This window comes from Anomaloglossus baeobatrachus, chromosome 8 (genome assembly GCF_048569485.1).
Source record: "Anomaloglossus baeobatrachus isolate aAnoBae1 chromosome 8, aAnoBae1.hap1, whole genome shotgun sequence".
NCBI lineage: Eukaryota > Metazoa > Chordata > Amphibia > Anura > Aromobatidae > Anomaloglossus > Anomaloglossus baeobatrachus.
The window spans coordinates 117,863,769-117,890,995 of record NC_134360.1 but is presented as its reverse complement, the minus strand read 5'-3'; the positions used below and the strand labels follow the sequence as shown (position 1 = coordinate 117,890,995).

Here is a 27,227-nt window from a genome sequence, read left to right as displayed (position 1 = left end):
CAGATGCAGGTCATTTTCATACTTCCAGTCACAATTAGATTTTCTTCCTGCTTCACTTTATGTGCTGTAGTATTTCACTAAACATTGAGAGAATTAGGAAGAACAGCTCATCGGCACGTGGCTAAGGGTAGTTCCACACTTGTGTTTTTTTCCTTCAGTTGCAATCCACCGTTTTGGAAAACAGCGGAATCCGTTAATGGATTCCGCTGCTTCCCATAGACTTGTATGGACGACGGATTGCGACTGATGGATCTGCGTTGCTTCCGCTGGCCGATGCTGCGTTGCTTCCGCCGGGCGGAAGGAATGCAGCATGTTATGTTTTTTCGTGCGTTAAAATGACGCAGAGCAGCAGATTCTGTTGGCATACGTTGTTTTTATAATGGATGCCAATGGTGACGGATTCCGTTAGAATCCGTGATTGACGGATTCAGTTAACGCATCCGTCTTAACAAAACTGCGCATGCCCAGATGTGTAAAGTCAAGAAAAAAAAAACTATAACGGATTCCGTTGTTTTCTACAATCTGTTGCGCCACTATATGCAACGCATCCGTTGCATCCGTCACACAACGCAATGCAACGGATGCCGTTCAACGCAAGTGTGAAACTAGCCTAAATGTGAAAATGGCACATGAGCCGTCACATGAGGACTACTCAAACCGCATAAGCCATGTATAGGAGGAGGCGCCAAACTGAACTCTTACCCCGTGGGCAGGAAAACCTAGATCCACCTCTGATACTGTATATGGTATACTGTGTACAGACATCAACTGTTATGTACTACTCCGGAGATAATACAATAGACAGCACATTTTTATTTTTAGCAACCATTGCTGCCAGTGAAAACTTTCCCTTTACGCTTTTTTACTATTCCTTGGCTATCTTAACATTGGTATCAATAAAAAAATGTGAGTAACTCTACTTTCTGTGTATAAGTGATGGCTGTGAGTTAACCTGCACTGTATCTGTATTGTAGTACTGTAAATCTGAATGTGGCAAAACAACAGAATAAGATCCATGCTCATTGGATTTATATCTAAATGCTACAGTTTGCGCTCTACCGTTATGGCTAAAAATTTTAACGTTATTGGGCCATCCCACCAGATTTTCCGCCCAGGGGCCCTCACTAACTTTAATCTGGCCCTGAATGTACTTCAGTGGAGACATTCCTCCAAGTTAGCTGGATACGTCGGGCTGAAGAAGACGGTCCAACTTATCTCCCGACACTAGTGGTAGCCAACCGTTCGGCGAGATGCTTGTCCGTCCTGTGCCTGCAATAAGACCCGTAAGCGACTGCCTGCCAGACAACTCCTACCTTATCGATTCCATCTGTTCTTGGCGGCACATTGCAATGGACTTTGGTACTAACCTGCCTTCTTCTGGCTGCTCCATGCTCTGGGTGGTGGTGGATCGATTCTCCAAAATGGAACACTTCGTGCCTCTGCCAGATTTACATTCTGCCTCCAAGCTGGCCGAGCTGTTCTTTTTTCATGTCTTCCATCTCTATAGGCCACTGCTGCACATTGTGCCGGACCGAGGATCTCAGTTCATCTCTTGCTTCTGGCGATCGCTGTGCAAACCACTGAATATGTCTCCGGACTTCTCCTGTGCGTACCATCCTCAGTCAAGTGGAGTGGGTGAACCAAGTGGTCATCAATTACTTGAGACACTTCGTGAATGGGAATCACAGTGATAGTGTCCAGCTGTTGCGGTGGGCGGAATTCTCCTACAATAATCATCTAGGTGAGTCTTCTGCTAACTCTCCCTTCTTTATTCTTTATAGTACACAGTCAGCATACCAAAAATTTGTTGCCCGTGGTCACCACCTCTGATAACAAAGCAGTTGAACTTCTCGCTAAAGGCCTTTCTCAAGTCTGGACCTAAGACAGCCCTGGAGCGCCCGCTGGCACAGATGACCTTCTAGACTAATAAGAGATATCTGGATTCCCCTTTGTTCCAACCAGGAGTAAAGGTATGCCTATCTACTAAATGTATCTACCTCAAAGTCCCTTTTTACAAGCTGGGTCCCTGGTTTATCAGTCCTTTCGAAGTGCTCCAAATGATCAACAAGGTGTCTTAGAAAATTCAAGCTGCCTCCTACCTTGCGGATTCATAATTCGTTCCATATGTCTCTCCTGAGGCCTGTTATGCTCAGCAACTTCTTTCAGGATCCAGGATCTCACCCACCTCTTGTCAGTATGGATGACACCTACAAGGTCAAAGATATCTTAGCCATGAAGAGGCGACAGAGGAGGACCTTCTTCCTGGTCGACTGGAAAGGATTTGGAACTGAAGAGAGATCGTGCCCCTTATCTCCTGTGGAGAATCTGGACTAGCCAGAGAGAGGTTGCATAAGGAGGGGCTACTGTCATGCTTCTAGACAAGGGCCCTCCCCCTATTGGGTAAAGGGATCGGTGCCCTGCACATGGCTCTGTATGGTCTGTCCATCTCGCTGTTTTTCCATTCATACAGGGTATTATTCACTCTGATTGCAGTACAGAACCATCCTCCAGCTCTTTGTGGCCTCCTCATCTAGAAACATGCATGCACTGAACAGGTCTTCCAGGACCTTCCTTAGACGACACTCACCATATCCTGCTGTCATTTAAAGGGCCAGTGCACCATAATCGGGAATTCCTTCTCAGCCTGTTGCAGAGTGGTACTGGATATTTAAGGTAACCTCCCCTTCTGGGAGGTGCCTGAGCAACGTCTTCCTGTCCCTTAGTCTGGTGTTGCTTCTATAAGGTCCCTATTTCCAGTCTTTGTGATTTATCCTTGTCCCTGTTCCTAACCTCTGTTCCTGCTCAACGCTCTGATCTGGTCAGGTCTGTTTGCTGCTTCAGTCATTGCCTGGGATTCCTGCTTCCCACAGAGTCTAGTTAAAAGACCCCCTTTAACACTATTTGCTCCCAGTAATGGTAATCATGGGTGCTAATACTTGATACCAGCTATAAGCAAGGTCCAACAGGCTGAGTCAGTGAGACACTGACAGGTAACATGCACTGCAGTACACAGGTTCTGCAATGCATGAGACCAGCGATCATTTCCCAAAGTGGCACTATGTGAAAACTTAAAAACAAATGTAAACAAAAAAAAACAAACATTTTGCCACTAAAAACGTAGATGTTGTGTTAAAAGAAAAAACAAAGAACATGGTCCCATAATTAGTACTAATGAGTCTGAAATGGGATGATCTGTATAACTGTCATGTTATTTGATCCATATTTCAAACACCGTAAAAATTAGATTATAAAAAAAAATATGCTAAAAATGTTGCTTCTTAAACATACTGACAAAAAATAATAAAAGAAATTACATGAATGAAAATGCTAAATTGTCTAGCAAAATATGCCCTAATATGGCTCATTCAGCAAAAAATTAAAATACATTACAGCTCTCAGAATATGGCGATGCAAAAACAAATTTATTTTTGTAAAATATTGTTTTTTTTTGAGTGTAGAAACAGCAAAGTATAAAAAAAAGTTATAAACCCTGTGTTGCTGAAATCGTACTTACCAGAGGTGTAGCTAGGGGCCCCTCAGTGGGGGCGAAACATCTGAGAGGGCCCCTAACCAGTAATCCTGATTACAACTATGGTGGCGCACCATAATAGTGGGTATAGGGGAACCTCCGCAGATGACTGGGCTGTTACTGAAAATAAATCTCTACGCAAAGGCAAACACCGATATTACTGCCATAAAATGACCGTATAGTGGTAGATACAGTTCTGCAGAACATATAAGAGATTACAGTACAGTTATACAGTATAATGACTTACAGCTGATGTTCTTTCTTACGAAGTTGTTCACTTTTCCTATCTTTTGCATCTGGCCCAGACTTACATGACAACTTCTTCCAGCAAGGACTCATCTGCAGAGATTAAAAAAGACAAATCTGACTTGTCCCATTTTAGGCACCGTTCCCATCTATTCCAAACTTGCACAAACACCTCAACCTACTGAGTTACTGCTGTATGTGCCCTCTAGATGGTAAAATTGCCCCTTAGAAGATATCAATATGTGGCACCCCAGTGGTCACGGGAGCCACAGTGGCGTTGTTCTCCTCACCGGGATCAATGCTATGTTTGGAGGCAGCATGGGGATCTCTCCTTGTAAGGAACATTACATGCAACATCTCCTACTCCAGGCCAGCAGGGGGAGCTCATAACCTGTTTTGAAGGGAGTCTCTCTGTACATGCTGACCTGGGGGAAGGGTTAGAGTGAACAAGGAGGAAGTCAGAAAAAACAGTGTTGGCAAGGAGAATGAGTGTTCGCTGTTTGAGAGCTTCTGTGTGAGCTTTCCAGGACCGAGCACTAGGAAGGGACACCAGGGTCCTCGGTTACTGGGTGCTAACGGCCCAGTAACAAAGCCCGGGGGGCAAGATATTCTACATTCCTGGCCCACCATAGTTCCAAGATGCAGCTGCAATATAGAACCCGGGATCGCAGTAATACAAGCAGGTCCCTGTGACGGGGTATGCGGCAGAGCAGTAAGGGACGCCAGGCAAAGGAACAATCCAAAGGGCTTTATTGGAACCACAAAGATAAAGCACCAAACAAATATAAATCCTTAAAGTCTGCAAGGAGTCCACAACAAAACAAAAGATCCAGGGGCACCTCCCGGTATTCCGATGCCAGGGAAAATATGGCAATGGTCCTTATATGAGTCCCTTGAGTCCAACAGGGTGAACAACAAAACGCAATCCCACGTGGCCACTGATCTCCAGTCTGTGACAGTCCATACACAGGCTCTAGGATCCAACCTCAGCTATAGATCCTAGTCCTTCTCCTGCCGAGATCCAACTAACTGACCTAACATGGATCTCATTGTTCTTCTCTCCTGGGATCAGCCCCTTAGGTGGGCAGAACAGTCCAACTCCGCCTGGACACTTGATACATGAATGGACTTTGGACTCCTGGCTCTGTTCTGTTTACCAACTTGTGGATTGGAGAAGTCCTATGCTGAGAAGAACAAACAATCCCCCACCAGTAGTACATACAGGACAGTCAAGGAGAGACAGACTATTACACCATGAGCAAAGGAGGGGGAGGGACACACTGTTACAGTCCCATAACTGGTTCACGTTGCCCATCAAAGGGGACAGTCACCTTCAAGTAAAGAGAGAGAAGGGAACGCTGTGCTGCTCCAGGCCGCAGCGGCTCCCACCAAGAGCGCATTAAGGAAGGCCTCCCACCCGCCAGGCAAGGAGAGATCCACGCTACTTCTGAGCTGACTGGACCACTGTAAACCTGGACTATAACACCCAAACAGTAAAGGTAAAGAGGAAACTACCAACTTGTCTCGTTCAGGTACTGTCGGCGTCCCAGCCCTGCACCCCATTACACCACTACAACCCTCCCCATCCTCCTGGGGCCCGCTGTGCCTGTGGGGAGTGATCACACCCGAGCTGCTCTACCACCAGCAAGGAACCCGGCAGCGACGGCTATTCTCTGGCAGCATATCACAGGTGGCGTCTTGACAAACTTTCTCAAATACCCCTCTTCCTCCACCATTTACTGTACACCTCGGGGCAACGGAACCAGGCAAGCCTACTCAGTGACAATGCCTGACCCGACCCACAATGGCCTGGCGACAAATAGGTTAACCATCTGCCCCGTGGGGCGCTACAAATGCCTTTGCAACTGTCCTAGAAATCAGTGTCCGCATGTTACCCATAGAAGTGATAATGCCCCTTGTGTACCTTTGACGGTCATAATACCCCGAGTGCCCCTATAATAATACTGCTTCTTAAGCGTCCACTTAACATTTAACAATGTCCCCTGAGCTCCTCAACATACAGTTCCCAATACACAGTACGATGCCCCTACACCTCTCCTATACACAGTAAGATGAGCCTACAACTCCCTTATACACAGTATAATGAGCCCACAGCTCCTTTATACATAGTATAATGAGCCCATAGCTCCCCTATACATAGTATGATGGTTCCACTGCTCCTCCAAAACACTGTATAATTACCCCACACTTTATAAAGGCCCCAACAGTAGCCTTCAAACTGTATAATGACCCCCACATTAGAATGAAAATTGCATAATGCCCTCCACATTAGATCCCATGCTGTATAATGGCCCCCACACTTTAAGGGCCGCCCGCAGTGTATGAGAGGCCTACCCACTGAATGAGAGGCCCCCATACTGTATGTGAGCCCCCAACAGTAGTCCATACAATATATGAGAGCCTTCTCCAAACTGTTTCAGGGCCCCCCACACTGCATGTTGGTTCCCCATTGTTTTTATGCTTCCACAGTCCACCACAAGTTTAAAGTTAAAATAAATAAGATCATATACTCACCTAATCTAGGAGCCTGATGAGTCCATCGGCAAGGCAATACACTGTCATAGCGCAGACGCATGCACAGTACGTCAGAATCCCAGTGTAATGACATCAGCACACCGAGACGCTGAAGCCCTGCATCTGTTCCAGCGCCTCGGCCACTATATCACCATGCAGTTCCATAGACTGAAGTGCCCTGTGGTCTATAGGACAGACAGCGGTAGTGTAGGGAGATTGTGTTTCCCAGCTCTACCATACAGCTTAACTATAACGGCATGCTGTGCATGCCGATATAGTTAAGTGTAGCGTTAGCTCTGGGTGGGCCCCTCCGAGTGCTAGGCCTGGGGTGACTGCAACCTTCCCGACTCCTCCACCCTCTGGTACCTAAGCTACCAGTACTGACCCAAAGACTAAATCTGTCTTATCATTTTTAACTGTACATTGAACTGTGCAACAAAAAAAAAATCAAAAGAATAACAATTGCTGTCTTTTATGTCTGAAAAATCAAAATAAAAAACAGTGAAGAAAAAAATGTATGTACCCCAAAATGGTACCAAAGCAGTCTTCCACTCGTACCTGATGTAGCATTGTTATCTTTGCTGTTTGCAGTTTTAGGCACAGTAGGCGTAATGTAATGAAGTCATCCAAAGCTGGATACCAGGTCACATGGGTATGACCTCCCACAGGTCCTGCTAGACAAAGTGAGTCGTTTGTATAATGCTAATGCTAATTCTAACAGGGGGAGGGGATAACTATGAATATATGATCTGTTCCAGTGTAACTGTCACTCAAGAAGCTGCTCATTTTACAAACTTCACTTTCTTGGATTTCAAAACCTAAACATCCGAGCTGACCATTACATGTATGTATAGAATCAGCATGATAGTGCCAGTATAGCACTGGCTTTAGGTTATATGCGAAAATCCTGGTGATTGGTTCCCTTTAAGCATGCCCACTGTGATGCTTGAAATTCACATCAAGATCAATTTATCTTGCAGTACGCTGAGTATTATGGGTGGATATTCCCCACACAATAAGATGCTGAAAAACAAATATATGTTTTCACTATAGAAAAGTACTTTAAATGCATCTAATCTGGACATGACGTTTTGTAGTAAGCAAGCTAAATACCAGAACATGTAAAAAAAACAAACCAGTTTTATACAAAACATGGCATACCAAAGTGATACAAGAACCACAGGGTCAAAATGTAATAAAAACACATTAAAAAAACGCAAAAAATACAAGTAGCCGAATTTACCTAATAGGTGCAGAAGTTCTACACCATAAGAAGCACCCCAAAAGCTTCTCTTCATGGGAATATAGCCTTTGGGGTGTATTGCATAACAGAAGGATTGTAAAAGGGACTACAAGTCACTGTGTACTGTATACCCGGCATAACTTTGTAACAGCATTGCATGGGCTACCAATTTTTTTTTTTAACAAGAACATACTTATGGTACTATAAAAAAAAAGAATAAAAATACTTAGAGTAAAATATATTTGCATGAAAACTTGACAGCCTAAAGAAATTGTTTTGCGACTTATGTAAATTATATTACACTAAGCACATGGGTTTCTTTTAATTTTTCTGTTTTACTACAAGCTATAATATGTATGTAGAGATGAGTGAACCCAAGCTGTAAAGTTCGGGGTTTGTACTGAACAAAGACTTTAAAAAAAAAATAAAAAAATTAGTGTCTGAGTTCGGGCGCTGTGCATATGCTAGCAACTCGATTGAGCATCAGGGTGCTCTGGTATGCTCGGTGCTCAGCTCAATGAGCGCCACTTGCAGTCCCTGAATGGCTCTGATAAGGGGTAAAAATGTTTTTTGGATGTAGTGTGTCCTCAACCCCCTCCCAATAAAAAAAATAAAATATAATTGCCTTCTCTCCCCTGGATATGCTCTATTTTTGGCTGGATGAATGTAGGTAGAGAGGTGAATTGGCCAATGATTGACTTCCAATGGGGATCGGGCTCTGGGATTAAGTCCGGGTCCTGAACTGAACTTTATGTAAAGTCCCACTGCACCTGGCAAACCCGAACGTCCACAGGTCCACTCATTTCTATTTGTATGTGAACACATCCTGTACAGAGTAAAATATAACAGCTAATTTAGTCCCTTTACATGTTGTTGTACTGGTGTTTTTTTTTATAAATACCTGTTGGAAGTTGCTTGTAATAGTAAATTACTGGATGCAGGAAGTTGGATCGCCATGCAGCCTTGGCATCACCAATAGCGCGGTTATAGTGGAAAACATCCTTGTCTGGTCCAGAAAAATTCTTTCCATATTCCATGACTAAAATAAATGCTCCTGTGTCATACACCTTCCTTCCAGTGTTTTTCTCTACAGTGGGGATACATCCAGCTGGTACCTCTTCTAAGTACTCAAATGTCATAGAATCCCTTAAAAATTTAAAAGGAAAATTTAAAACATTATTTTGAAATATATCAGCCAAACAGTTATCTCCGACTCTGCCAGAAAAAGGAGAAAGGAAAAAGTCGATTTTCTTTCATACTTTATCTCCTACAATACTTGACAGGAGACCCAATAGAAATTACAAGATTAGTCAATCCCAAGGATTTCATCAGGTTTGGCCAAACTGAATGTGTATTCAAGGCAGTAAGCCATAGTGTAATACATCTTCCTGATTACGGCAGTGATTGTGAGTGAAGAAGGCTGAAGAGCTGAGCTCTCTCCACATGCGGCTGATACTGTCTATATAAGGGTATGTGCGCACCTAACCACTTTTTTTTTTAGCTCCAAAGATGTTGCGTTTTTGGCCGCAAAAAACGCACAAAAACGCATCCGCAGCAAAAACGCATAAAAAAGCATGCGTTTTTCTGCGTTTTTGTTCACTGCGTTTTTATGCATTTTTTTTTTATCAGTGAACAATGATATTAAAGATTGGTGAAGAAAAAAAAAAAAAGATTTGATGTAATTTCTTTCTTCAATCTGTTCTTCTTCATTTTCCGGCTCTGCTGGCACTGGAGTCAGCTGATCGGGAGTCAGCTGAACTATTGATCTGACAACCCGCACATGCTGTGGATGCAGGTTAAGCAATCACTGCCTGCTGCCGATCACATGTGACCGTGTGCAGGCTGTGTGGTTAGGAGCTCAGCTGAGTTCAGATCAGCTGACTCTTGTATCGGCCGATTACTTGTTCTGTATCCCCATGAACAGACCAAGAAAAATAAGAACAAGGGTACCTCAAGCGTTTAGACCATAAACAATTAAATATCCATAAAATAAGTACATTTTATTAATAATCGATTAAAAACTCTCAAATCGAACAAACCATCAAACATACAAGTGCATGTAGTGTGTAAGTGCCCACTTAGTGGAAAGGTATAGGAAGTTTTGTAGAGGGGTCTGAGGTAGGTGTATCTAATAGATTAATAGAGATTGGACCCTAGGAGATATAACTATCCCTTATCGGTGTCCTACCTAACAATGAGGCTTTAAGCACCCTAGGTTTGTGGTGCCCCCATTCCACGGCAGCTCGCTCTCACTGTTCCTAACTAAGTACCTAAAATTTTAACAAAATCACGCTTTTTTTGTTCCCCATTTACATATATATATAAAAAAAATATGTAAGCTAGTATTGCCATAATAGTAAAGACCCAGAGAATAATTTGTATACATATTTGTGTTATAGAATGATTGCCTAAAAACAAAACCGAAAAAGTGACGGCAGAATTGCATTTGTTTTCTTACTAATTTTTCTGCACCTACATTTTTTTATTTTTTTTTTTTACATTTTGCAGTACACGGAATATTAAAAAAAAAATGGTGTCATTCAAAACTACAACTCGTCCTATTAAAAACAAGTCCTTCCTTACATGGTTATGTCAATGGAAAAATAAAAAGGTATTGCTCTTTAAAAAAGGAGATGGGGAAAAAAAAGAAAAAAGTTCTAAAAAGAAAAAATCACTAGGTTTTTAAAGGGTTAAATTTACTTACATGTTTAATTTTAAGAATATGTAAATTCCAGGTTATAATTTAAGGTGAAACTGACAGGTGATTCATACTGCCTGAACAATGGACAGCATGAAACTGGCTGCTTTTTTGGAGCTGTGTAAGTTTTACACTGAAACGCTATTCAGGTGTTTCAGTGAGAAATTTTGAAAAGTGGCCAGGGACTATGGGTATCGAATTACTATTCTAAAGGCCGCTTTTACACGCTGCGATCTCGCTAGCGAGATCGTTAGCGTGCATAGCGGCCCCCATCGTTTGTGCGTCACGGGCAAATCGCTGCCCGTGGCGCACAAAATCGCTCGGACCCGTCACACATACTTACCTGCCTAGCAATGTCGCTGTGACCGGCGAACCGCCTCTTTTCTGCGTGTAAAGCAGTCTTAAGAGGCATGTTCCTGGTAGTGTCTACCCTCTCTATTGCTCTAGATTGACTGGTCTGTTCCTATTCACACACATATTGTCCTCAATCAGCCATCAAATTCCCTTTAAAGGGAATCTGTAAGAAGGTTCAGCCATCCTATGCCATCTACATGGACATAAAGGTGATAGAACGTTGAATAAACTGATACCCTAATATCTGTAATGTAATGCTTTATTCTAGAGAAAGCCATGTTTTTCTTACACATATATAAATGAGCTGTTCCAAGCTATGTTCCAGACACTAAACTGCATGAGATTCTGCCTCTAGAGATTATTGTAAATAAAAGGAGGTGTTACAAGTGTGAGACATGTAATTGCTTCTTCCAGCTCTTAAGGCCCAGTCACACTAAACAACTTACCAGCGATCCCAACAACGATCCAACCTGATAGGGATCGCTGGTAAGTTGCTAGGAGGTTGCTGGTGAGATGTCACACTGTGATGCTCCAGCGATCCCACCAGCAACCTGACCTGGCAGGGATCGCTGGAGCGTGGCTACACGAGTTGCTGGTGAGCTCACCAGCAACCAGTGACCAGCCCCCAGCCAGCAGCGCCGCGTGGAAGCGATACTGCGCTTGGTAACTAAGGTAAATATCGGGTAACCAACCCGATATTTACCTTGGTAACCAGCGCACACCGCTTAGCGCTGGCTCCCTGCTCTCCTAGCTACAGTACACATGGGGTTAATTACCCAATGTGTACTGCAGCTACATGTGCAGAGAGCAGGGAGCCGCGCACACTGCTTAGAGCTGGCTCCCTGCTCTCCTAGCTACAGTACACATGGGGTTAATTACCCAATGTGTACTGCAGCTACATGTGCAGAGAGCAGGGAGCCGCGCACACTGCTTAGCGCTGGCTCCCTGCTCTCCTAGCTACAGTACACATGGGGTTAATTACCCAATGTGTACTGCAGCTACATGTGCACAGAGCAGGAGCCGGCACTGACAGCTGAGAGCGGCGGAGGCTGGTAACGAAGGTAAATATCGGGTAACCAAGGTAAGGGCTTCTTGGTTACCCGATGTTTACTGTGGTTACCAGAGTCCGCAGAAGCCGGCTCCTGCTGTCTGCACATTTAGTTGTTGCTCTGTCGCTGTCACACACGATGTGTGCTTCACAGCGGGAGAGCAACAACTAAAAAATGGCCCAGGACATTCAGCAACAACCAACGACCTCACAGCAGGGGCCGGGTTGTTGCTGGATGTCACACTAAGCAACATCACTAGCAACATCGCTGTTACGTCACAAAAGTTGTTCGTTAGCAGCGATGTTGCCAGCGATGTTGCTAGCGATGTTGCTAGCGATGTTGTTTAGTGTGACTGGGCCTTTAGTTCTCGGCAGAGCTGTGTGTGATTATAAATGACACAGTACAGCACTCAACACATCTATAGTGCTTCAGCTTCCATCTCACACGCAGCTATTATTGCAACATAGCAAAGCTGTGAGAGCTGCAGCAAATGTGTTTTTAAGAAGACAAAGTTCAGTTCTACTGTGCTCTGTTAGTTACATGTATCACACTGGTAACACTCTCTTTCATTTAAAATAATGTCTGGATGCAGATTCTCAGGGAGATCAGTGTTCAGCCCATGGATTTTAGCAGCTCATTTACATATAAGAAAAATGTTTATCTCTCTGGATTAAGACATTGGATCACAGATATCAAGGAATAATTATATTCAGCTTCCCATGATCTGCGTGCCCACATAATTAGCTTAGGAGGGTTTTTCATTAGTGATGGTCAGACTTGAAGATATCTGGGATCGGCGGATCCAACCAGGTTTAAAAAAAAGAAACAAAAAAATAACCCCGGTTCTGGCCCAGAATTGATATATTGATATAAGTCTATGGGGAGCCGAATCAGGCTCTTGAAAACGATGGGAGAAGGGCTAGGGGGTTGGAGCAAGCGTCTCATGCTTACCAGTCTCTGCGCGGCTATAACACTACTTCCGGGGCCGCTCATTATCCTTCATGCAAATGCACTGCTTCCCCTGCCCATTGGCAATCCCCGAATCTCTGGTTGCAGTCAGACACGTCCCCACCCTGTGTGACAGCGTGTGTGACTGTTTTCAATCAGAGATGCTGTCTGTGTGTCTATATTGCTGGAAAAATAAATAAAAAAATTGGCATAGGGTCCCCCATATTATGATACCCAGAACAGATAAAGCATACAGCTACAGGCTGCAGCCCCCAGCCATGTGCTTACCTTAACTGTGTATCAAAATAAGAGGGACCACAAACGACATTTTTTATAAATGATTGAAATAAATCATTTTAAACAATGGCGTGCGGTCTCCCTAATTTTGATACCCAGCCATGATAAAGGCGACAGCTGGGGCTGGTACTCTTGTGTCGCCCAGGGATAGGGGGTACTCAGAACCGGGCCAATGGGGTCGCTTCTAGAGGTGGTGTGACCCGGTCTGTGATCCCAGGCTCCACAACAAAAGGGGAATATGTAAAGGGAGATTGTCTGTGACACCACCCGTGGGTTGCGGTGATGAGATGGCGGCACCGCCGCTGCCTCTGGGGACTGTGCCGGGGACTGATGGTGTGGGGCAGCAATTGGGAGTTGTGGTGGTGGCAGGGCTTGCAGGGATCAGCACACAGTTCGGTTGTCCTGGTGCTGGATGAGGCTGCTTTCATGTGTAGGGTCAGGAAACACAGAGTCTGTTTTGTCAACCAACTTGCCAAATGGCCGGTCACCTTTGGCGGGTGTCTTCGGGTCCCACAAACATATGTACAGCCAGGGCCCTTCTTTCCCCACTCTGTCTGTCTCTTTCTTGTCTGGACTAGTCTATTTGAACGGCCTCCGGATCAGGTCCCTCTCCATCAGCACCGGCGGGCTACAACCCTGTCCCCGTCACCTCAGGATCCCCGCGACCGGATCTCCGTCGCCTGTGGCTCTCACAGCCACCTATTCCGGTAGTTCAGGGCTCCAACCCCGGTTACCACCTTCTCCCGGGGAGCTCCAAGCTTCCCCTGTCAGCGCTTCACTGACTACTGCACAACTGAAACTAAAACTCTCTCCACCTCCTTAGCTCCTCTCGCTCCCCTCGCTTTTCCTGGGGAGGGGATGAGTAGGGCCTGATTGGCTGGTGCAGGGGATTGTGTAGCTGCCAAGGAGGATTAACTCTTTCTGTGACTACCTGGTTTTGCCAGGGCATCACACTCTCAGACTGGGGAGACCCATGTCTAACGGTGGAGGTATAGGATGGTACAGGGCTCCTAGGCTGACCCTACGATTAAGGACCCTGAGCTGTCCCTTATCCTGATAGTAGACTAAATGGTAGTCAGGGTTGAACCTCCAACGTGACCCTGTCTTCTGTCCAGGCCCTAACAACTGTGTCCCCACCACCCAGGGGATGGACCCAGATGGAGCCCAACATCCCATCAACACAGAACAAAAAATATACACTCCAGAAACCTGCACTAGGGATAACAGAAGGTGCGCGGGTAAGGGTATAAAGAAAAAGAGGTAGTAAAGCAATTTACCACAAACCGCAGATAGCAGCAGTAGTGAACAAGATGTCTTCTCTGCTCCCTGGCTAGCTCCTAACTGAATAGAATAACCAGCAACAAGTCCAGGAAGCAGAGGGCTTAAATCCCATTCGGCAATTGATTAATTACTGCCAGTTAAAGCAGTCTGCTGCTGCAAAAGAAAATTCATTAACCCCACAAGTGCCTAAAGGAAAAAAACCCGTTTAAAGTGCATGGTCTAGATCAGCGGTCCCAAACAAGTGACCCGCAGGTCACATGCGACCCCATCAAGGCTGCTTTTTGTGGCCCTCAGACACGTGTCCCCCTTGAACATCGCGGCTGGTGCAGGGGCAGCAGCTGTCACTGCTCATTGCTTTATTTGAGAATGTTTTAGTGGTGCTGCACAGAGGCAAGCTCTCTCTGCATAACTATTCCAATAGCGGCCACTGACCAATCGGAGGCAGGCAGCTGATGCGTATGACGTCACCTGCTTGCCTCTGATTGGCCGGTGGCTGCCATTGGAATAGTGCAGAGAGAGCTTGACTCTGCGCGGTAGCAAAACGTTCATCTGAATTTCAGATGAAGCGCTAACAGCAGCCGCAATCGTCAAGGGGGGCTCATGCCTATGGGCTGCAAGAAGCAGGGTAGAGAACGCCGAGGGAACAGATGACAGGTAAGAAGAATGTTTTCGTGCGAGTGTGTGTATGTGTGTAAGTGTGTATATGTAGAATGGCATAATAGGGGACCAGGATACCAGGATGGTTATAAGAAGAGGAATCAGTAAAGGGGACATTATTACAAGAAGAGGTGTTATGATCCGGAACCATGGAAGACCACCATAAATCATTGGTAAAAGGTGACAAGAGCATTGGCAACTAATCTGGCCGCCATCCCCTTACTAACCATCAACACTAGAAGTAGCCGAGGGGTGAACTAACATCCTGTGCACCGCGAACCCAGCCGGAGAACTAGCTATCCTAAAGGAAGGAAAGATGAATAACTCTCTGCCTCAGAAAATAGATAAAGAATAGCAAGCCCCCCACATTCAAAGACTGCGGTGATATAGGAAAACACAATACACAGATAGATGATAGGATTAGCAAACGGTGAGGCCCTAGTGACTAAATAGGACAGGATAGGAAAGGGACTGATGGTGGCCAGAGAAAAACCCTGCAAAAATCCAAAAACCTGATAGTACAAAAAGCCCTCAGATCGCTAGATCTGAACTCCGTCCTATACCAGGCGCTCTTGTCATACCAATGAACAGAAAGCAGGAACGATTACAAATTCAAGAAGCAACAAACACATGGACTAATAGGAGCAATACTCCAAACATAGCTGAAGGGAGCTTCCCAGCTAAGCAACTGAGAACTTCCCAGCTAAGCAACTGCATGCAAATAAACTGACAATAACCACAGCAAATGACAAACTCAGATAAGATAAAAAGAACCAAACAACAAATAAAGAGCCAAGCACTTATCTGGGGTAGATGTGGTCTGGAGGAGGATGAAGCAGGCTGGTGAACAAAGAACAACTGACATCCGGCATAGCCTGCTAGCAGACCAGGGTTTAAATAAGAAGAGAGTTAGCAATGGAAACGCCCATTGCTCAACACACCTGGTCTCTGTCCAAACCATTCCTGGCCACAAGAGGGAGCCTCACAGCAGCAAAAGCATAACTAACATTCACAACAAAGAGGACCTGCATGGGTACATTAGTAAAAGGGGCCAAGGATTGGCACATTACTACAGTATGTGCACAATACTAAAGGATGGGCACATTACTACAAGGGAACAAGGATGGGGCACATTACTACAGGATGGACACATTACTACAAGGGAACAAGGATGGGGCACATTACTACAGGATGGGCACATTAAAACAAGGGAACAAGGATGGGGCACATTACTACATGATCGGCACATTACTATAAGGGAACAAGTATGGGGCACATTACTACAGGATGGGCACATTACTATATATATATATATATATATATACTACAAGGGAACAAGGAATGGGCACATTACTATAGGATGGGGTCAAGGATGGGGCATATTACTACAGGATGGGGCACATTAGTAAAAGGGGACAAGGTTGGGCACATTACTACATGATGAGTCCATTACTACAGGATGGGGACATGGATGGGGCACATCAGTTAAATGGGAAAAGGCTGGTACATGTTACTACAGGATAGGCAGACTACTACATGATGGGGACAGGGCTTGGGCACATTACTACAGGGAACAAGGATGGGGACATTACTACAGGATGGGGACAAGTATGGGGCACATTTCTAAAAGGGGACAAATATGGGCACATTACTAAAGGATGGGGACAAAGATGGGCACATTACTTCAGGATGGCCACATTACTGCAGGATAGGGACAAGGATTGGGGCACATTACTATAGGATGGGCACATTAGTACAGGATGGGTACAAGGATGGGTACATTACTACAGAATAGGAACCAGGATGGGAACATTACTACAAGAAGGGGAATAGGATGGGGGATGTCATGTAAAACTCTCGAAGGGTCCTCACCCCCCTATTTGCCATCAGCCACAGATCGTCATGACGATTAAATCGGCCTGAAAGTTTAGGTATTTATGACTTTGGGTGATGGTAGAACTGCAACCAAAGGATGCAAAGAAAGACATCCCTTTGTTCTGTTGGAGGGAAAACTTCCAAAACAGTTTTAAAGCACTACGTGAATGCTAGAAAAATTAAAAGCATATTACCAGAATCCCTGTAGAGCGCTGAACCCAGCACTCCATTTAATTTAACTGGGAGACCGCTGGTATCGCAACAAATGAGTATTGGCCAGTAAAATCATGCTAGATGTGTGCTGTTTGGTATCTATGTAAATGTAAAATCGAGATATAAAATATGACGCTAATATCTTTCACCTGTGTGGCCCAGGGGCAAAGATATGTGAAAAGCTAGAATGAAAGAACTTTGTGATAATCTCGGCACAGCTCACAAGAGACTGTAAAATGAGGTCACAGAGAGGGTGGTTACCTAAGGGCATAAAAACGACTAGCTCCTTGAGGGGGGTCAGTCAGTACTGGAGGGCATCAGTAAAGGCCCTGTCACACACAGAGATAAATCTGCGGTAGATCTGTGGTTGCAGTGAAATTGTGGACAATCAGTGTCAGGTTTGTGGCTGTGTACAAATGGAACAATATGTCCATGATTTCACTGCAACCACAAATCTGCCAAAGATTTATCTCTGTGTGTGACAGGGCCTTAAGAGTGATGCTGGCCGAATTCTACCATCTTCTTCTCTTGGAGCCCCTCCCTCCCTAAATTCAGACGTTACATCTATGGCACAAGTTTAGTAAGTTTCATGTTTATACGTTTTATTTTTATGTAACTGTCTGTACTGTAATTGTATTGTTCCCTTTTGTAAATTCTTGTATATTTTTTAAACACTGCCTATTAACGGATTAAATATATAAAATTTAATAGCTTCTTTCCTCATGCTTTATATACGAATCCAAAATCCCGAAGGGCTTTATGCTATCTGTAACGAGTCCCCAGCTACCTGTAGAAAGTCAGGGTGGTGGCAGCGTAATTATTATTGCATAGAATTATTGGAGTGCTATCATTAAGGGTACCGAGGTATATATATATATTCCATTAGCGGGAATCGGTGAGATATACATTTAACCTTGCTGAGAGACCTCCAATATTTGGCATTATTAGCTCAGCAGCCTCATTCTGTTCATTTTCCTGCAGTACCAAAAGTGGCCTGCCGACAAGGGGGGCGCTAGAGAGTAGTCGTGTTTGTGACAAACCAGCGAACAGCTGCGGGATAAATGAGTGACTCCCTCGGCTGTTCGTGACAGGGAACATTACTAAAAGATGTTGGCCACAATTGCTATAGGATGCTAATTGTAAAACTATATTAATTACAAGAAAGGCTTAAAATGTAAACAAAAAAATAAAGCATGAATTTTTGTTACCGTCAAAAATGTTTTTTGTTGTTTTTTTTTTATATTAAAACAAAAAAAAGTGCATGTTTGGTATAATAACCGAACAAAAAAAAGTTCAAAAACAGTGCTCAAAAGGTGTATAGAAAAAAATTTGGCACCAATAAAAATATCACTTTGTCCTGCAAAGAATGTGGCCCCCCAAATTATTTTTTTTCTATGTGTGGCCAATATACCTAGCAGTGTTTGAGACCCCTGGTCTAGATGATAAGGCTAGAACTAGCCCTGAACCTGTCCCTATACACGTGACACCATGGTTATTGGGCCCCCCAGCCTAAAAATAGCAGATTATAGCTGCCCAGGATTGTTGCATCCATTTGCTGCGAACTTCCTGGTACCTTACCCAGCTCATCCCGACTGCCCTGCTGCGGTGGTAATCGTGGTAATAAAAGGTTAATGACAGTTCACACCTGCCACTAAGCCCTAGATTAGTAATGGGATGCATCTATGAGACCCCCCCATTACAAAACTGTAAGTGAAAAGAAATAAACACAAACTCTGCAAAATCCTTTATTTGACATAAAATACAAAAAAAACCACCCTCTTTCACCCCTTTATTAACCCTTAAAACACTCATGTCCAACGTAATTCACACAAGGTCCCATGACAATTCCAGCTCTGCTACATTACTGAAGACACAGCATGTGGGCGTAGAACATGACAGCCTGCTGTGGGTTTCAGGCAAAGACTGAGCCTCAGCAATGAGCGGTGATGTCACTCAGGTTACTTGTGGTCACAGCTGGAGGTTAAAACTGCTTTATTGCAGCTGTGTAAGTTTTAGGGCGGCGTTACACGGTACGATATATCGTGCGATATGTCGGCGGGGTCACGGAATTCATGACACACATCCGGCATCGTTAGAGATGTTAACGAGCAAAAATACTCACCTTATCGTTGCTTGTTGACACGTCGTTCATTTCCATAATGTCGTTCCTCCATCTGCGCGCCGGTTGTTCGTCGTTCCCGTGGCAGCACACATTGCTACGTGTGACACCCCGGGAACGACGAACAACAACTTACCTGCATCCCGCCGGCAACGTGGAAGGAAGGAGGTGGGCGTGATGTTACGTCCCGCTCACCTCCGCCCTTCCGCTTCTATTGGGCGGCCGATGTGTGACGTCGCTGTGACGCCGAACTTCCCTCCCCCTTTCAGGAAGAGGATGTTCGCCGCCCACAACGACGTCATTAAGGAGGTAAGTACGTGTGACGGGGGTTTAATGACTTTGTGCCACACGGGTAATAAATCGCACGATATATCGTCTCGTGTAACGCCACCCTTACTCTGACACGCTGTTGTGGTGTTTCAGTGAGAAAGGATTTTGATAACTGGCCAGGGACTATGAGTATCGAAGAGTAAAAATGATATAGGTCTCGGAAAATGTATACAAAAGCGTAACTTTTTTACAAAGTTCTGAATTTTATTTACTTAGATAAAAGTAAAACTAAACATGTTTGGTAACTACAAACTCATACCGACCTGGGGAATCATAATGCCAGGTCAGTTTTTCAAAGTAGTAAACACGGTAAATAAAAAAAAATAATTATGAAATTGCACTTTTTTTTGCAATTTCACCGCACTTGGATTTTTTTCCCCCATTTTTCAGTACAGTATATGGTAAAACTAATGGAGGAGAAAACAAAAAAAAAAAATCGTCAATGGGTGAAGGGGTTAATTTATTAACTTTTGCAGTCATGGTTACACTAAATATTGTTGTTTTTTTTAAATAAGGAAAAGGGATCAATCAGTAGGCCCGTCTGCCATGGAAACTCACCAGCACCCCGTGATCAAGTCATGTGGGAGAAGTGGAAAGGGAGCACATGACAGAATAATTTAAGTGTCACTGTCAGTGGCATCTAAATGTTTAGGCAGCAGAAATTTGAACTAGCTATGGTTTCTGCTGTTAGAGCAGGTACCTGGCTCAGCTCTCAAAATGATTTTTGACACTACATCCTTTAACTAATTCACCTAGGGGTGTAAATTTTTGCCACTACAGTCCTTTAATAATAACAATATTAAAACTGACACTTTAGGAGGGTTTTTTTTTCTGTTTTTAACCCTTAAGGACCAAGCCACCTTTTGTTCTTACACTTTTTCACTTTTCGTTTTCATTTTTTCCTCCCTGTAGTGTATGTGCGCACGTTGCACTTTTGTTTCTTTGGCCAAAATTTGCACCCTTTAACAGAAAACACACCCTCTGGCCAAAAAACGCATAAAAAAGCATGCTTTTTTATCGTGTTTCAGTGCGTTTTTGCCGAGTTTTTGTTAATGCATTTTATTGCGTTTTTTATGTAATGTTGCATCTGGTTTCTTTGATTGATTGACCAAGAGGTTCCTGTTGCACCCCACCCCTTCACAGCTGATTACACTTGTGTGTGGATATATTGGGGCCTCTGAAGTCTGCACCAATAAAAGTATGCACCTTATAAGTATGATGCGTTGAATTAGGCCGAATTAGTGTTACCTTCACCCCTATAATACTTCATTTTTTACTTACCCCCCTGATCCCTAAACCCAGTAATGACCTGGTCATCTCTCCCTCTATCCTCCCCACCCATCTCACCCTCTCCTCAGATCTCTTCCTCCACATTACACCCTGTGTCTCCAGACACACAAGGCCACCTTATGGCCTCTCCTGCTCCCACCTACTAACACTCTCTCTGCTTCTCCTCACTGCTGGAGATATCTCCCCCAATCCTGGTCCTCCTCACCACATTCCCATTGTCACTTCGAACCCTCATCCACGATCTATGACAAATTTTCGCAACTTTTCTAGCCTTATACCCATTCACCCAGCCCCTGCTTCCCGAGTCCCACTAACAGGAGACCTATGGAACGCTCGCTCCGTCTGCAACAAAATTTCCTACTTCCATGATCTTTTCATCACTAATAAACTTTCTTTCCTCGGCCTCACTGAAACCTGGCTCACCCCCCCTCTGACACAGCCTCTCCTGCTGCACTTTCTTTTGGTGGTCTCCATCTGTGTGTCAGCAAATGGTAATAAAAATTAACTTTTAATTAATATATTAAAAGGACATTAGTCCAAAGAAACACCATAAGATCAAATACCACAAAAGTGAAGATAAAAACAATTGGGTATTAATTCATATATCAAGGGGTTATTTTTTGTTGAGATAAACCTAAACCCAGTGAATTGCAGTCAAAGATTATTCTAGCAAGACAACTTTAATTATTTAGCAAAAAGATGTCATATGATTTGTAGTTAAAATGACTGTATTACCGCAATTTGTTGAACATGCCTCTGGCAAAATTTAGGATGTTGTGCCGGCCCCCGCGTCAGCAGCCAGGCTGCTCGGATTCGGATCCATGGTGGCTCGAGGGATGTCCGGACCCGGGGGTCGTGCGGCCACTCAAATAAAGGGGGGCTATGTATAGGGCACGGTGTGGAAAGTTCGTGACGCCACCTGTGGTGTGTGGTAAGGGTAAAGTACCACCGCTGCGGCTGGGAGTACCCGGTGGTGATGGTGTGGGCAGCCAGGTGTTTAACCCCTCCACGGGTAGGGGGGATGCCCCGGGACTCGGTGATGGTGTCGGGGAGGTGCCGTCAGGTCGGTAAGGGTTAATTGTGTACTCACTCAATCCAATAACGCTGACAACCGTGGTAAACCAAAGTTCTTGATGCCACTGCAGCAGGGAGGGAGCACGCCTGGATCCTGTGCCCGTTGGTGTTGCTTGTTAGCCTGTGACCTTGGCACCTTTTTTCTGTAGTTGGTCCCTTTCAGCTTAAAACTAAATGGGTCCCGCTCACCCGTATGGCTAATGGAGTGAGCTTGCTCTCAGGGTTCACGCTTGGGATTTTCTGGACTATGCAGTGGGAAAGTCCTATCCCCCTCGTTGCACTAGTACCCCGATTTTGGAGCAGGTGGAGAACGGATCTTGAAAGCTCTGTCCTCGTCCGGTGAATTACCAGGACGTCTGAAGCTACTTCCTGGCCTGGGGTCCACGTACCCAGTCGTGCCCTGGCCCCTGCCCGGTGATGACACAAGGCCGCCGGCTGTCCTCGACAGTCCGTGCCCCTTGTTACGATCCCCTGCGACCGGGGTCCAGTTCCTACCAAGCCCAGACCAACTTCTGCCACCTAGTAAACGAGGAGCCCAGCTCCTGACCTCTCCACTTGAGAGTCGCTCCTCCACTGACTAACTGTCTCCTAACACACCTGACCTCCCCTTAACCAACCCCCCAAGTGGCCAGCCCTATTCCCTTCAGGCTGTTCACTGGTGTGTCTGGTGGGTGTGGTGCAGAGTGCTCCTAGGGTTTTGATTAGCTTGTTCTTAGCAACACCAAAGGTCAGGGACCCGTAACCAAGAAGGAGGTGGATATCATGCAGAAGGGCAGATTGCACAATACCCTGTGACAACCTTATAGGCCAGGGCGTCACATTGTCATGTAATGACCAGTCCGTTTTGCCAGACAAATTATGTGGATATTACCTTAAAGTTGGGGTATAGAGTTTTAAGATTTCTCACAAAGCCCCTGGTACAAATCCACATAGGTGCTCAGATGCTCTCCTTCCCTTCCCGACGTGTTTCCTCAGAATTGATTCATCAGGGGAGATCTTTGGGAGGCTGTAGTATAAAGTATGGAGTGAGCTAGAGACCAGACTGAGTGGTATTAGGAACAGAGTGAATAGATAAAAAACCCCATAGTGGTAAAATAATGTGTGCAGAAGAGGTTACCTTGTCAGAGGAGCATGGAGCTTATCTTTCCCTGTGCATGACCCATAGCACTCTATCAGGGGCCGTGCTTCCTGTGGCATCCACGTGTACTAGTGGACTGACCGGTACTTTTATTTCCGGTCTGAAACATACTGGACGTGAAATCTCGCGATATGTGTCCCAGTCACATGATCGCAGACGTCACCCCGTGACCGCTGCTTCATCGTCTGGTAAACTGCACAGCATTAGTTCCTGGTCAGATGCATGTTGGGTTAGGAAGCGCAGGGCTCATCACGTGACCACCGCGTCATCGGCTAAATCCAGTGCACACCATTAGTTTGCGGCCAGGTGCATGCTGGGTCGTGAACGTCACAGATCAGGATATGATCATGTGACCACTGACTAGCAACATGCCCCCAACAGATTAAACATGGAAATAGAACCATTACGGACACAAACTAGGTTTATATAATAGCTATCATGGTTGTATACCTATGTGATCGCCTTTTTACAAGCAATTAATGGCTTTTAGTCTATCTATATATATAATTGCCTTATTCTGTCTGTCTGTCTGTCTGTCTTGCTCCAAAATTGTGTCCTTATGGTGACAAACAGCGGATTGGCCGCTGGGCTCGCCATGGCCCCGCCCCCCCCGCACGGATTGGCCGCTCGCCTCGGCTCCACCCCCTCGCACGGATTGGCCGCTCGCCTCGGCTCTGCCCCCCCCCCGCACGGATTGGCCATGTCCTTACGGTGACAAACAGCGGATTGGCCGCTGGGCTCGCCATGGCTCCGCCCCCCCGCACGGATTGGACGCTCGGCCTCACGGATTGGACGCTCGCCTCGGCTCCGCCCCCCACACAGAATGGCCACTCGCCCGGAGGTGAGCGCCCCCCCCGCATGGATTGGCCGCTCGCCCAGGCTCCGCCCCCCACACAGAATGGCCACTCGCCCGGAGGTGAGCGCATCAAGGTCCTGCAGCGGCGGAACACACACGCACACACATAAGAACAGACACACACACACACATCAGATCACACTCACTCTCACACACACCTCACACACACATCAGATCACACTCACTCTCACACACACCTCACACACACATCAGATCGCATCCACACACACAGCGGCGGAACACACACACACACGCACACACATAAGAATAGACACACACACACATAAGAACAGACACACACACCTCACACACACATCAGATCGCATCCACACACTCACAACATACCGTGATATCGCTTGCTTCTCGGCGGCGATCCTGTGCGTGCAGTGACCTTCCATTACCTGCCGGAGGATCACATGGCCGGAAGCATGTGATCCGGATGTTGTGATTGTGTGAGCGCGTATGTGCGATATCGTCAGTGTGTGTGGTGCGTGTATGCGATCGGATGTGTGTGTGTGTGAGTGTGTTCTGATGTGTGAGTGTGTGTGGTGCGTGTATGCGATCGGATGTGTGTGTGTGTGAGTGTGTTCTGATGTGTGAGTGTGTGTGTGTGCGTGTATGCGATCGGATGTGTGTGAGTGTGTTCTGATGTGTGAGTGTGTGTGTGAGTATATGCGATCGGATCTGTGAGTGTCGGCAGAGGAGCTCGGCGTGCAGCACAGCTGCTGGGACCGCCCACCGGTGGGCATAGGGACAAGTGGGGTGTGTGTGAGTGTATGCGATCAGATGTGTGCATGTATACTGTCTGATGTGTGACTGTGGAGCACGATGGGGAGTACACAGCATGGGGGATGGAGCACGATGGGGAGTGCGCAACGTGGGGGATGGAGCACGATGGGGAGTGCGCAGCATGGGGGATGGAGCACGATGGGCAGTGCGCAGCATGGGGGATGGAGCACAATGGGGAGTGCACAGCTTGGGGGATGGAGCACGATGGGGAGTGCACAGCATGGGGGATGGAGCACGATGGGGAGTGCGCAGCATGGGGGATGGAGCACGTTTGGGAGTGCGCAGCATGGGGGATGGAGCACGATGGGGAATGCGCAGCATGGGGGATGGAGCACGATGGGGGGTGCGCAGCATGGGGGATGGAGCACGATGGGGGGTGCGCAGCATGGGGGGATGGAGCACGATGGAGGGTGCACACCTCCCCCCAAAACACACACACACACACACCGCCACACACGCACTGCACAACACACCACACACACACACACTGGGAACCACAAACACTGCCCTACACAGACACCCACACAAACAGACAACGCCGCACACACACAACACCCAACACACAAACACCGCGGCACACACAAATATACGCACATACCGCACAACACACACATTGCACAAAACATACCTCCCCCCAAAACACACACACACACCCCACACCCACACAAACCGCGCAATACACACACACAACGCTACAGACACACAGCGCTCCACAAACAACGCAATACACAAACAACACCGCTCTCACCCCCCGCCACACCCAGACAACACCCAGAACATGTACAGCGCCCTACACAAACACTTGGTAACTACACACAACAACATCTATCTATCTATATATATATATATATATATATATATATATATATATATATATATATATATATAACAAAAATCATACATTAACTACACAATACGTAAATTCTAGAATACCCGATGCGTAGAATCGGGCCACCTTCTAGTTCATAAATAATCGCCTGTAAAGGTCATATAATCCCATGAAGAAAATACAGAAGAAATACACCATGATGACATATAGTGTATATAGATTTAAACTAGATGCTGATGGCATTGTACATATATGTTATTTTGAAAAGAGGGGATATTTTTTATTTTCGCTCTTATAAATAGGAACTGAAAAAACGGAAAAAACGTCCAACCCCACTGTTTCAATGGAAAAGAAACAGAACAAGAAAAGGTATTATTGGCAGAATTCCAGCTACAGAACCTGGTTTACAAACTGTCCTTTATAAGAAGATTATCCTACGGGCTATCGGGACAATGGTTGTTAAGGAAATGGAGAAGATTGGCCAATCCTCCATAAATTGAAGTGAGTCACAGATGTTAGACGTGAAGGGGAAATTGATGTAATAGAGAAGGGGGATAAAGGGCCAGGGTGATATTGTTAAAAATCTTTTGAAGGGGTAAACTAGAGTTCCTATCCAGCTATCCCTAATTTGATCTATTATTTAGCTTTACCTATCTGCGGAGGTTGGCACCCTACCAGTCACGTCATGGCGCCCCCATTCGTCGATGGCTTGCCCTATCTCACCCTATTCTTTCCCTCTCAAAGGAAACAACTAAAAGTAAGAGTTTCGTTTAAACCCATAGGGGCCTGGGTACCTAGTGTGTAGATCCAAAAAGTCTCCCGTTGAAGGAGACTTTTGTCCCAGTTACCACCCCGAATGGGTTGGGTGATGGTGTCAATGCCCATAAAGGTTAAACCCCTTAGGTCTCCGCCGTGAATTTGATTGATATGTTTAGACAATGGAGTATCTCGTTTGTTTGCGATGTCACGTAGATGTTCTCCAACCCTGCGTCTTAATTCTCGCTTTGTCTTCCCTACATACTCTATAAAACAGGAGCAAGTGGCTTTATAAATTACACCAGTGGTGCGACAGTTGATGAAAGACCTAATTAAATAGGTTCTGCCTGTAATATGGCTCTGAAAAGTTTTACCAGTTCTGATAGCCGAACAGGCTACACAACCGCTACATTTAAATGATCCGATTATTCCATGTGCTAGCCATGTAGTTTATTTTGGAGGATTAAAGTGGCTATGTACTGAGTCTGTCTTGTATCAATCTATTGCGGCGGTATGTGCATTGTGGTTGTTTTCCCATCAAATCACCAATATCTGCGTCCATCTGGAGGATTGGCCAATGTTTCCTTAGAATGGATAGAAGGGCATGTGATCCATTGCTATAGGTGGTAATAAATCAAATGTTTTCGTCGTCGGGTTGCTTGGGGGAGGGGACAAGCAAACTTGTTCTGTCCCTCACGCACGCCTCTTGGTATGCATTTTTTAAGACACAGTCCGGATACCCCCTTTCTCTAAACCATTTTCTCAGATCTGTGGCTTGCTCCTGGAATTCACGGTTCGTAGAGCAATTTCGCCTGAGTCTGAGGTAGTGTCCTTTTCGAATGCCACATTTCTGGGGGAGTGGATGGTTACTCTCCTAGCGAAGTAATGAATTGATGGCCGTTGGTTTCCTATATGTTTTTGTGGACAAAGACCCAGACTCATCCCTTGATATAAGGACATCCAAAAAAGGAAGCTGGGTGGTGCTACTCTCACTAGTAAATGTAAGACCGATATCATTGTTGTTAAGATGTGTAACAAATGTGTCAAAGCTCTGTAGATTCCCTCTCCATATGACAAAAATATCGTCAATATATCTTGACCAAAAAACGATATTTTCTAGG

At 45.5% G+C, this 27,227-nt stretch overlaps 1 protein-coding gene across 4 annotated transcripts in view; it reads right to left on the bottom strand.

Moving 5' to 3' along the window:
- FOXRED2 (FAD dependent oxidoreductase domain containing 2) overlaps nt 1-27,227 on the bottom strand; it is a 422,513-nt gene that overhangs the window by 174,522 nt on the left and 220,764 nt on the right. For 3 of the 4 annotated variants that reach the window (XM_075321967.1, XM_075321968.1, XM_075321966.1), the window contains exon 7: nt 8,455-8,699. In XM_075321967.1, the coding sequence (XP_075178082.1) occupies nt 8,455-8,699 (245 nt within the window). Of the gene's footprint in view, nt 1-3,776; nt 3,869-8,454; nt 8,700-27,227 lie in introns of all 4 variants that reach the window. The other variant, XR_012725110.1, reaches the window with a different exon arrangement.